This window comes from Scyliorhinus torazame, chromosome 14, assembly GCF_047496885.1.
Source record: "Scyliorhinus torazame isolate Kashiwa2021f chromosome 14, sScyTor2.1, whole genome shotgun sequence".
Lineage (NCBI taxonomy): Eukaryota > Metazoa > Chordata > Chondrichthyes > Carcharhiniformes > Scyliorhinidae > Scyliorhinus > Scyliorhinus torazame.
Window position 1 is genome coordinate 38,259,041 of NC_092720.1, and position 12,033 is coordinate 38,271,073.

A 12,033-nucleotide genomic window follows, 5' to 3' on the forward strand; every position below is an offset into this window, starting at 1 on the left:
AGTTTAAGTGAATGGGCTAGGGGTTGGCAGATGGAATATAACGTTGACAAATGAGGTTATTCATTTTGGTAGTAATAACAGCAATTGGGATTATTTAAATAAAATATTAAAACATGCTGCTGTGCAGAGGGACCTGGGTGTCCTAGTGCACGAGTCGCAAAGTTGGTTTACAGGTGATTAAGGCGGCGAATAGAGTTTTGTCCTTCATTGCTAGAGGGGTGGAGTTTAAGACTCGGGAGATTATGCTGCAATTGTATAAGGCGTTAGTGAGGCCACACCTGGAATAGTGTGTTCAGTTTTGGTCTCCTTACCGGAGAAAGGATGTACTGGCGCTGGAGGGTGTGCAGAGGATTCACTAGGTTAATCCCAGAGTTGAGGGGGTTGGATTATGAGAGGTTGAGTAGACTGGGACTGTATTCATAAGGATGCAGGGGGAATTTTATAGAAACATAAAATTATGAATGGAATAGATAGGATAGGTGCAGGGAGGTTGTTTCCACTGGCAGGTGAAAGCCTCAAAATAAGGGGAAGTAGATTTAAGACTGATCTTAAGAGGAACTGCTTCACCAAAGGGTTGTGAATCTATGGAATTCCCTGCCTAGTGAAGCAGTTGAGGCTCCTTCATTAAATGTTTTCAAGATAAGAATAAAGGACTATGGTGTTAAGAGTGGGAAAGTGGAGCTGAGTCCACAAAAGATCAGCCATGATCTCACCGAGTGGCAGAGAAGGCCTGAAGGGCCAGATGGCCTACTCCTGCTCCTAGTTCTTATGCACTGTAGAGATTGTATGGTCACTCAAAATCCTGAAACTACGGTTGGAAACTGCAGTGCATCAAGTGGGTGGCTCACCACCATCTATCTCAAGGACAATACATGAGGGCTTCACTTATGCCATCCCGAATTTTAAAAATTCCAGAAAATAAGCGGTTGTGAAATACAGGTAATCAATCGCTTGGGTTAATAGGTTATCTACAAGTCATTTTAAAAATCAAACTCAAGAATTAATTCCAGTTTAATAGCACACCTAAAAACAATAAATGCAGTATTATAGTGGTTGTTGGTGGGCCAGTAAGCCACAAACCTGGTGACTATTCAAATCCTACTACAGTAATGAAAATTTGCAAGTTAATTGGTAGTATTAGTGATGGTGACTATCAAACCACCATTTGTCAGCTAAAAATCTATTCCATTCAATTCACTGTCGTTTATGAAAGGAAAGCTATCCCCAATGGCCTTTTGGCTCCAGAGCCTCAACAATTCACAACTCTAAATTGACCCCAGAAATGACCTCGCAAGCTCTAATAGTACAAAAAGGTGGCTCAATTAGGGATGTACAACAAACAATGCACAAATAAAAGGGATTGTGTAACAGGAATTAGGATTCAACTGGTCTCACGAATACCCCATTTTTAATGATTAAGAATCCAAACAATTTCAAGAATTCTGATCCACCCTCCAACCACGTTTGGCCAGTGTTAAAATTCAAAGTAATGTACACAACTAATCCCATATAACAAGTGGAAAATATTCTGTCCATTGGTCTTTAATGAAATGGCATAGATCACTAGTCATTGAAAAAGCATTCACCATCAACTGAGATGCCCAATGAAGACAAGTTCCATGCATTCAACTCTGCAACCTAATGTAAACAATTTTATCCCTCCTGCCCTTGAACCACACCCAATTTCTAATACAGAATATTGTAGGCATTTAAAGAGCAAACACATGCCCCAAAAACGTAAGTAAATACTGCAGTTATATTTTTTGGGTATGTAAAAGTAATCACCCACAATCCTTGCGGTGTCTGAACCATGTCCCCCTCAGCACGAACAAGTTGGAAATTAGTTACGCTTCAGGAGGAATGACAGATCAAGACAACCACCTTGTGGTATTTGTTCCTCCTAACAACGAGGTCAACATTTCAAGTTTAAATTAACTTTAATAGCTTTATATGCTAACTTCTGAAATTCCACCTTACAAGTTGAAATTTGGTAGAATCTAATAGGTGCAAAACATTACCGCTTTAAAGACTTCAATGTGGGTTCAAGTCAGCCAGGGCATTGATTATTTGGAAGCCATACAAAAGGAAATGCAGAAATCATACACAAATCAAATTACTTATTTAAACCTGCATAATGTTTTATAGAACATGTTGCCCTTCAATGTGAATGTTAGCCTCACAGGGGCTAGAATACTACAATTTCTAACTGGCCACCATTGCATAATTAAACCACTCCTGTGCATGCATGGCTTAAATCTTACTGATTAAAGGCAACAGTTATATAAAGCTATGGATTTTTACAAAAACCCCTTTTAAAAGTAGGTTTATGGAGTGTAAACCTCCAATTATAGTGTTTCTTACTGAAAGCACCACAGGAATGAGCCTGCAATACATTTGCTTAGGTTTGCTGCATTTTATATTGCTAAGATCAAACATGCACCACCATTGCAAATTTACAGGTAGTTTTTCCCTCATACATTTACTCTCTGCAGAAGCATCTTAGATCAACATGGAAAAGTTGAAAGATCTGTATTTTACTACTGAGCAGAGTCTGTACAATCTCCTAGTAGGTTGTTTTCTGGAGAAAACAAAAATAAATATTTAGAATAGGAAGACATAGCAAAAGATTGCATAAATTAGAACAGTCCATGTACAATAAACAAAGTTACAAAAATAAAGATGCAATACAGGAATGCAGTTACAACATCTGGTTTCCCTCAAAACTAATGCCAAATTTCTCACATTTGTACACAAGGTATTTTTAGCAACCATCTACTAGGAAGCCAAAACTGTGCAGATCACAGCACAAGTAGATATTTGCACAACTTAAAAAACTTTTTATTAAATACAAATACATGTAGTTAGATTACTCTAGAAAAAAAGTGCACATACATTTTACCAGTTGATTGGCAAGCTTAATTTTAAAATAGTTGTAGATATGCCAGTTTGACATAATTGGCTGATTTAACACAGCACTTGAATTTTTTAGTCCATAAGTAAACTATTAAATGATAAAGAATATCAAACAGAAATGCTACTACAGAACACTCAAAACACTGAAGGGCATATACATTCAAACACCCCATGACTTAAACTTCCCACCCCAGCAGTCAACACTGCAAAAGGATGGCGTTCCTCAAGTCACTTATCACAATGCTGGATTTCTGATCCTGTCTGCACATGGGAGAAGAGATTCAACAACTCATGAAGCAGCACAACGCACCATGTAGTCTGATAATTCAGCAGCTGCAAATGCAAATTCTCATGCCACCATTAGATCAGGTCAGCCACATTCATAGGCATTTCTTCCACAGTTGTATTGTAGAATGTCTCAATATCACGAAGAATTCTTTTATCCTCTTCAGTAACAAAGTTAATAGCAACACCTTTCCTTCCAAAGCGACCCCCACGACCAATTCTGTGTAAAGAATAAAACAAACTATTGTAAAATGCAGTACAAGGTAACATCCTCAAACAATGTGGAGAAAAGGGATTTCTCAAATTCTAATGTGAAGCTGTATTCCTCTTTCCTTGTTCCGTATTCCCTCTCAAAATTAAACCGTGCATAATGCAATATAGACAAAGCCACACTTGCAACACCCACACAGGTCAAAATTCTGCTTTAATGAGATCAAGCTTAGTTTACATTAATTTGAAAAATACTAACCTGTGAATATAGTTCTCACGATTCGTAGGCAAGTCATAGTTAATAACAAGAGACACCTGCTGCACATCGATACCACGAGCCTTTAAGAGAATATTCAAATTAATTATAAAACTGGAATCAGATTTCTGCTGAAGTACATTTTATATCAAGATCTTTGCTGCGAGAGCAGCGATTTTCTTTCCTCTATCTTGAGCAAAAAAACCACCTGTCTGGGCCAGGAATGCCATTATAATTTTCTGGCATCACCAACTGGGTGCAAGAACTATAAATAAGTGAAAATGTCATTTTTAGCTGCCAAATTCTTGTGTCAATTTACCTACCAGCAAGTCAGTAGTGATAAGTACACGGCTAGATCCTGAACGGAATTCCCTCATAATCACATCACGTTCCTTCTGATCCATATCACCATGCTACAATCAAAAGTCATAAAAAGATACTGCATTTATAGACTTTATATCAAGTTGTCAAAAAGCAACTATTGCTCTAGTCTAATACAACTAGGAACTGATCACTGCTTGGATTAATTAACCAGTGACAAAAGAATCTTGCAAAAAGCTGTAACAAACAAATAAACCACTTAAAGTGCCTCCAATTAGTTCTTCTGCAATATCAATCTTTATAGTTAAAAGTCTTGCCTCAATAGAGCAGGGTGCCCATGGATACCAAGAGGGTCCCAGATTTACGGTTCCTGATTTGCGCAGAACATTGCAACAACCAGATTATGTTCAACTTAACTAAAAACACAGCAACTTCCGCAAGGTACAAGAACAGTGGAACTATACCCCAGCTGAGAATCATTACCAAAAACAGAAGATAGAACTATAGAAACCTTACCAATGCAGAGACAGTGAAATCCCGTGCATGCATTTTCTCAGTTAGCCAATCGACCTTCCTCCTCGTGTTAAGGAAAATCACGGCTTGAGTTATTGTTAGAGTTTCATACAGATCACACAGCGTGTCCAGCTTCCATTCCTGTCAGAATAAAATCCAAATCCAGTGTTTGAATTATGTTTCTAATAACTGCTATTTTAATTCCACCCTGAAGAGGGGGTTTTAAACTCTGTTCAACACACCTCTCTCTCTACATTGATGTAAAACTGCTTGATGCCCTCAAGGGTGAGCTCCTCTTTTTTCACAAGAATACGGATCGGATCACGCATAAACTTTTTGGTGACCTCCAAGACATCACTGGGCATGGTAGCAGACAACAAAACCACCTAAAGAAATAAAGTTAATTAGCTATGCTTTAAATAATTAAAATTCTTCCCAGTTAGTTCTTCACACCAATCCCTCATTGGAATTCTGGTTTCTGTACACACGCCAGCATTTTCCATTCATATTTACGTACATTTGTTAGCCCTCCATTCTTGACAATGGTCGCTGAATATCCCAATTATTTAGTCTGTAATGTAAAGATTGTGTGTTCCGGCCATCACACCCCTTCTTAAATTACAGTACATATTGCTATACAATCAAAATATACAAAAATAAAGATAGAATACAAACCAAAAACTTGCACGCCCTGGTTCAATTATTTTCCATTCTCCAACCCTTGATCATCCAAAGATCATTTAATTTCACCCCGTATCTCAATGTGCAGAAGATCAACCAACCAGACATCCATAAAACCTGTAGCACAGAATCTTGAGACAAAGAGCACTGGACATTAAGAGGTCCACCCTGGCCTCATTTGCAACACTGTGCAATTTTTCTCCTTCCTCGGTGTACTCTACTAGCATTATTACAAAAGGCAGGGGTACCTGAATTTTGTAATTTTAGCAGAGTGCTTAAGAAGAAGTCAAGTTGGTAACATCACAAATTTGGACATTTCACTGCTGCCCCTGTACTCTCTATTAGAAGCTATTTCTTACTCAGGTTATCTTCTGTTGGAAAACAGATGAGCATACCTGAATGTTTGTGCTCAGCTTCTGAAAAATCTCGTAGATTTGATCTTTGAATCCACGACTCAACATTTCATCAGCTTCATCTAAAACAAACATCTTGATCCATCTAGAAGCTGCAAAAATCGTTCAGACTAAGTTAGAGCCAACAACCTGGTACACATCCACATAACACCTGCAGAGCAATCTATGGGAAGTCTTGACCAAAGGGACTCTAGCAATCGGATTTCTAAAATCGTTGTTTCTGACTAACCTTGATTGAACCCAATTAGAAGTTTTGTTTTTAATTATTTAAAACATGAGCACACCTAATTATAAAACAGAGTGATCAGTTCAGAAGTGTGTCTCCATTTCAGGTCAGTCCCGAAAGATGAGAAAGCATCATTTCACTCTGAAGAACTTGGAGGGCGTTGGATTTTAAGATCAGTACTCACATATATATCCCCTGTTCAACATGTCGAATACTCGCCCTGGAGTTCCTACAACAATGTTGGGAGCTTCTGCGTTCAGTTTCTGCATCTCACTTCGTACATTGGTGCCACCAATGCAGGCATGGCAAGTAGCACCCATGTAATCCCCCAGAGCCAGGATTACCTTCTGGATCTAAAAAAGGGTATAGATTCACTTAACCCTTTCATTAAAATAGACTTCACTGCACAAGAACTGCTACGCGTTAACTTGGTGCTGTACTTAAATACTGATCATTTAACATTTACCTAGTGAACTCATTTGAATAAATAAGATACAATTGAACAAGATTTATTCCTGTTATAACAATTGGGCACTTTTATTTTTAGCTTTCCATCATCTTTAGAGGCCATCAATAGCCCAAGAATAGACTCACAAAATTAGAAACCATCAGGAATCTTGCATTTTGTGGAGGGAGAAGCAAAGACAATTCTTTAAATTAAACCACCCCCCATTTTTTATTGAAGAAACCTGTCTGAAACCCCTTATTTGGTGCTAATCTTCTAGTGGTACAAATGGAGAGAAAAATTATGATTCCAACTAGGGACTGTAGATTCTTGGTTTCCAATCTTTGCCCACATTTTACACTGAACTGCACCTATTTAAAAACAAAGTAGACAAACTACCCATTTCTTCTGCTCAAGATTTACATGAATAGGAACTAGAGTAGGCCATGTAGCCCCTTCCAGCATTCAACATCATACCAGTGGGCGGCACTGTAGCACAGTGGTTAGCATTGTTGCTTCACAGCGCCAGGGACCCGGGTTCGATTCCTGACTTGGGTCACTGTCTGTGCGGAGTCTGCACGTTCTCCCCGTGTCTACGTGGGTTTCCTCCAGGTGCTCCAGCTTCCTCCCACAAGTCCCGAAAGATGTGCTTGTTAGGTGAATTGGAAATTCTGAATTCTCCCTGTGTACCCGAACAGGCGCCGTAGTGTGGCGACTAGGGGATTTTCACAGTAACTTCATTGCAGTGTAAATGTAAGCCTACTTGTGACACGAATAAAGATTATAACAAAAAAAAAAAATCTTATTGAAATCAAGTAGACCAATGTCAACTGCCATTTGCAGAACTGAATTCCAAACTTCATCAGCCACTGCATGAAGAACCGTTTCTTAACCTCACCCATCAGAACAGGTTCTAATTTTTAAGCTATTTTTAGCCCCCAGTTCTAGAATCCCTAAACAGTGAAAATAATTCTTATCTGCCTCATCAGTTCCCCTTAGTATCTGAAACTTTTACCAATTATCCCATATCCATCTAAATTCTATGGAGTACAAATTTCCACATGCAATTTACCCAGAGGTTGGGAATCATTCTGTTAAATTTACACCGAACTCCCCCCCCCCCGAAGCCAATATTTTTTTTTTTCAATAGTGTGGTTTAACTTGGGCTTTGGACATCTGCAGCATAATTTCTCAGATTTCAAATTCTCTGGATACAAAGTATAGCACCCCATTAGTCTCTTGGTTATTTTCTATACCTGTGCATGACATTTTAATTATGTACTGAAGCACCAGGTTTCCTTAGACTGATGTTTCTGGATTTTCACCATTTTTGAAAGTACTCTGGATGTCGAAGGAATCATTTGAGTTGCCTATTTGCTTACACAAAGCTCAAGTTCTATAGCCACATTTTGCACTGAAATGAATCATCCTGCTACACATGGTGGATGAGGAACCCATGGATACTGCCAACATGGATTGTCAGAAGGCATTTTATCAGGTTGCACACAAATCAGCAATAATGAGTGGAAGTAATCTTGTGACAGATTGATTATTGGTTTAAAGGTGGAAATAAGGGAACACTCAGTGGGGTATGAGTCTTGTTCCCTTGTGATCTGCATATGCTATTCAACATATGACTTGGTTGAAGGAAGAGTTATATCTAGCCTAGTTTTCAAACTGACATCAAAATAAAGAGGCAGAGGAATTTGTTTAGATGGAAATTCAATGAGAAGCTCTAAACTTTGGTCCAGCAAAATAACTTAATGGTGACAAACTGATCAAAAGGATCTAACAGTTCATAGGTACATTAAATCAAAAAGGCTAACGGAACCTCAAGGAGGTTGGTGAAATGACATCTGGAGTACTGTGTTCAGATTGAGCACCAAAACAAGGGCACTGGAAGGAGTGTAGTATAGTGCAGATTCAAGTCAGTGTTGTACCTACGCAAGATCCAATAACATCAGAATATATTTACACTGGACCTTGCAATATTAAGGTGATAATCAGAGCTCAAACCTCATTGATAGGCCACTTTGTACCTGCTGTGCCAGTTCTCTAGTAGGAGCCAGCACCAAGGCCTGTGATTCTTTCATATCCAGCTCTAGCTGTTGCAGGATTGAGATTGCAAATGTGGCTGTTTTACCAGTTCCAGATTGGGCTTGGGCAATGACATCAAAACCTGAATCAATGAGAAATCAGAAGTTACCTTTGAACACAAAAAAAATGGCATTTGAAATATTAAATTTTGTTCAAGAAATACACAAGGGGTTCAAGTCCCTACAGGCTTCTATTAATCAACAATAGTGCAGTGTGCAAGACCAGCACAGGAGTCCAGAAACAAACAAGACGGAGATCATAAACAAACACTTATCCTGAAAGATAGAACTGAAATGAGCCATAAACCTATGAGTGATCAGTAAAGAAGTTTCTCTCATTGAATCAGTCCCGAAAGATGAAGCATCATTTCACTCCAGGTTTAGACTGATATAGGATCTGATGAACAAATAATGTAACAAGATTTTACTATCAAGGGAATTACAAAAAAATCCATTATAAGTGGTAGTGCTAGCTCCTACAAACGCAATGCCAAACCACAAGTGAGTACTAGTATTAAATATTCACCTTTAATACATGGCATAATTGCTCTCTGCTGAATGGCAGACGGTTTTTCAAATCCATATGCATAAATTCCTCTAAGAAGGGTCTCCTTCAGGTTCATGTCATCAAAGTTATCAACAATTTCATTCCAGTTACTCTGATGGGGGAAAAGAGATAATAATCTTTATTGTCACAAGTAGGCTTACATTGCAAAGAAGTTACTGTGAGAAGTCCCTAATCGCCACCACCTTCCAGCACCTGTTCGGGTGCACAGTGAGAATTCAGAATGTCCAAATTACCTAACAGCATGTCATTCGGGACTAGTGGGAGGAAACCCACTCAAGACACAGGGAGAACGTGCAGACTCTGCAGACAGTGACCCAGCCGGGAATCGAACCTGGGACTCTGGTGCTGTGAAACCACTGAACTATCAAAACATTAACCTGACTCTAGCAAAAAAAAAAAAAACGAACATTTCTGAAGAAAGTACAATGTTGAATACTACTTACTTCAATAACACCATCTGGATCCATTCCATCTGGGCCATGTTCTTTGGAGCTGCAACAAAAAAAAATGGAAAGGAAGGTTTCTAAATTAGGTGGCTTGCACTTCTTAATCAGTTTCCACTTTAATGGCTCTCCCCAAACCAGTTAATCAAGATTACTTTACACGCTAATGTAACTATAAGGAGTATTGAGTTGCCAGGCCAATAAAAATCCGCGATGTCATGCCCCGGCCAGAGCTGGAGCCAGAAAATCCTCAACTCGGACTGTTCAAGAGAAGCGAAGACGAAAAAAGCGACGGGTTTGGGTGAAGAAACAAGGTCACGGAGCGCCGACGTTAAAATGCCCCAAGTTTAAAAAATACGTTTACATATATCTAAAAGTAATCTCAAAAAGGATTAACTATTGAACCCAGCTCCAAGGCAGCAGCAGCCACTGGAGCGCAGGTTTGAGGCCCCGGCAGGTCCCGTCCACGTGTCCGCTCCTCGTGCGGGAGGACAGGCCGCCTCCCTGGCGGACACGCAGCGTCGAAATCACATCCCGCCCGCTCCCATCGCCCCAGTCCCCCCGGAGAGGGGGCGTCAACATCACCCTGCCCACCCCATCCAACCCCTCTCACCCAATCAGACAGCAGAGCAGCCGGGCCGGAGGCAGCACAAGGCCGCTGCCGCCATTTCAGCGACGGCTCCCTCCTCGATGTTGGGTCATTCACTTTATTTTACTGTGGGGGAACAGGGGTTGATTCTTTATTTCATTGCGGTTTTTGTGTGTGGGGGGGAGGGGGGGACGAAGGACCTCCGCCGGCCGCTAACCTGTAATCCGCAGAGCCACACGACATTTTCTCCGCCCTCCCTCCACCGCCGCCGACACCTCCTCACGGAAAGGAAGCGCTCGCTCCGGGTCACGCTTATTTATACCCTCCCCGCCCGGCCACTTCCGGTGCCTGCTCAAACTCTCCGGCAAACCGACCCAACTGTACCCTCGGGACGCGAAACCGCCTCGAGGCCGCCGACGCCCCGACTGACCGCCCCCCTCGGCTTGCCGCCGGGCTCGGCCGCTCTCCGATCGCAAACGGCACTCGCCCTATTTTCTCGCGGCGGATGAATATTTGGGGGCGGGGGCGGGGAGGACGCTCCGCACTGACGGGGTTTCTCCAAGTGCCCCTGGCGGTAGGATGAATCACTGGGAGTAGGCCCGGGCCTGGAGCCGGGCTTCACACAGCCTGGGCCTGACCTCATAAAGCCTGAGCCTGGCCTGCTCACTCTCCCACTTAAGGAATTCTTACAGGGAACATATCTGCCATGTACGTTTTGATTTAAAAAAAAAATACCAGACGTATTTAAAGATAATGTTAACGTTAAACAAGGAACAGAAAATTACCCCTCCTCGCTTCAGTACGTTGGCCCTGGCTGACCAGCTTTAAACAAAATCCATACGGGCAAAATCTGCTGGTATGTTAGATGGCTTTCCACCACAATCTGCTGCCTCAAGGGGGTGATTGCACTTTTTAAATCCCAACTGTGTAATCACTGGTACTCTGTTCACAATGTTTTGGCAACGACCAGGGTGACCAGCTATTGCGGAGAAAATTAGGGCACTCTGGCATGGGGGTGCATTAGTGTGGTGGGAGCAAGTTGTCCAGAGTTGTGAGGGCACAAGCGGGAGAAGAGTGGGTGCTGCACATGCATGAGACTTAAAGGTCCAAATTAAGAGTAAAACATCTTGGATGCATGCAACATGGGACAAGTGGGCTCAATTGCAGCACAGCCCTGTAAAATAAAGGGCAGTTGGTCACCCTAGCAGCGACACATCTGCTCAATCAGACCTCCATCTTTGATGCCTGTGTGACACGCTCATCTTGGAAGCTCCCCTTATGGCTCCCATTTCCATTCCTTTAGGTCTAGAGATTCAGACTTGGATTGAGCTGGGTTTGGTCATTCAGCACAATATTTGTCCTTTTTGTGACCGACTGGAGGATGTAAAGTATCATCGGATTCTACTCTTGTTTGGCAAAAGTATTCCGGACCACCCTGGAATGAAAAGATAACCTCCACTTCTTTTCTCTACTGCAAAACATATTCTTAAACCATTCTCCCCTGTCCCATACAATCGCAGAAGGTGTAACACCTGCCCCTTTACTTCTTCCATGCTTAACATCCCAGGCCCAAAACACTCATTCCAGGTTAAGCAGCGTTTCCCTTGCATCTCTTCCAATTTGGTCTACTGCATTCGCTGCTACCAATGTGGTCTCTATATTGGAGAGACCAAACACAGACACTTTACATATGCTCGCTTTGCTGAGCATCTTCGGTCTGTGCGCATTCAGGACCCTGACCTTCCTGTTCCTTGCCATTTTAACAAACGACCCTGCTCCCATGCCCATATGCCTGTTCTTGGCCTGCTGCAATGTTTCAGTGAAGCTCAACACAAACTGGAGGAACAACATCTCATCTTCCGGTTAGTCTACAGCCTTCCAGCCTGAACATCGAATTCAACAACTTCAGATGATCAGCTCTACCCCACCTCGACCCATTTGTTTTCATCCCATTTCATTTTCACTGTCTTTTACCATTTCTTTCTTTCTTAATATATATTTAATTTCCCCCCGCCCCCCCCCCCCCCCCAATCTTATCCACCTTTCCTTCACCTTTCTCCTCTGCTTCCCCCTT

At 41.5% G+C, this 12,033-nt stretch overlaps 1 protein-coding gene and 3 non-coding genes across 9 annotated transcripts; all 4 read right to left on the reverse strand.

Moving 5' to 3' along the window:
• Positions 1–1,526: 1,526 nt before the first annotated feature.
• eif4a2 (eukaryotic translation initiation factor 4A2) lies at positions 1,527–10,270 on the reverse strand. 6 transcript variants are annotated; one of them, XR_011934438.1, is made up of 12 exons: positions 9,768–9,973; positions 9,371–9,419; positions 8,886–9,018; positions 8,303–8,442; positions 6,003–6,171; positions 5,575–5,684; positions 4,741–4,884; positions 4,502–4,639; positions 3,988–4,077; positions 3,668–3,747; positions 3,224–3,418; positions 1,527–2,578 (listed from the first exon to the last, which is right to left on the reverse strand). XR_011934438.1 is itself a non-coding variant. In XM_072473974.1 (11 exons), exons 1-11 carry the CDS (start codon positions 10,200–10,202, stop codon positions 3,274–3,276), a joined length of 1,224 nt encoding a protein of 407 aa, XP_072330075.1. In that variant the 5' UTR covers positions 10,203–10,270; the 3' UTR covers positions 1,527–3,273. The 6 variants fall into 6 exon arrangements, 5 of the variants coding, with proteins under 5 accessions (XP_072330075.1, XP_072330076.1, XP_072330074.1 ...); XM_072473974.1 differs by lacking the exon at positions 9,768–9,973 and adding an exon at positions 10,177–10,270 and having other exon boundaries at positions 1,527–3,418; XM_072473975.1 differs by lacking the exon at positions 9,768–9,973 and adding an exon at positions 9,984–10,160 and having other exon boundaries at positions 1,527–3,418.
• LOC140390952 (small nucleolar RNA SNORA81) lies at positions 5,295–5,467 on the reverse strand. Its single transcript, XR_011934979.1, has one exon. It is a non-coding gene; the product is annotated as a small nucleolar RNA SNORA81 (small nucleolar RNA).
• LOC140390955 (small nucleolar RNA SNORD2) lies at positions 5,891–5,960 on the reverse strand. Its single transcript, XR_011934982.1, has one exon. It is a non-coding gene; the product is annotated as a small nucleolar RNA SNORD2 (small nucleolar RNA).
• Positions 8,671–8,734, reverse strand: LOC140390957 (small nucleolar RNA SNORD2). The gene has a single exon (XR_011934984.1). It is a non-coding gene; the product is annotated as a small nucleolar RNA SNORD2 (small nucleolar RNA).
• Positions 10,271–12,033: the final 1,763 nt, after the last annotated feature.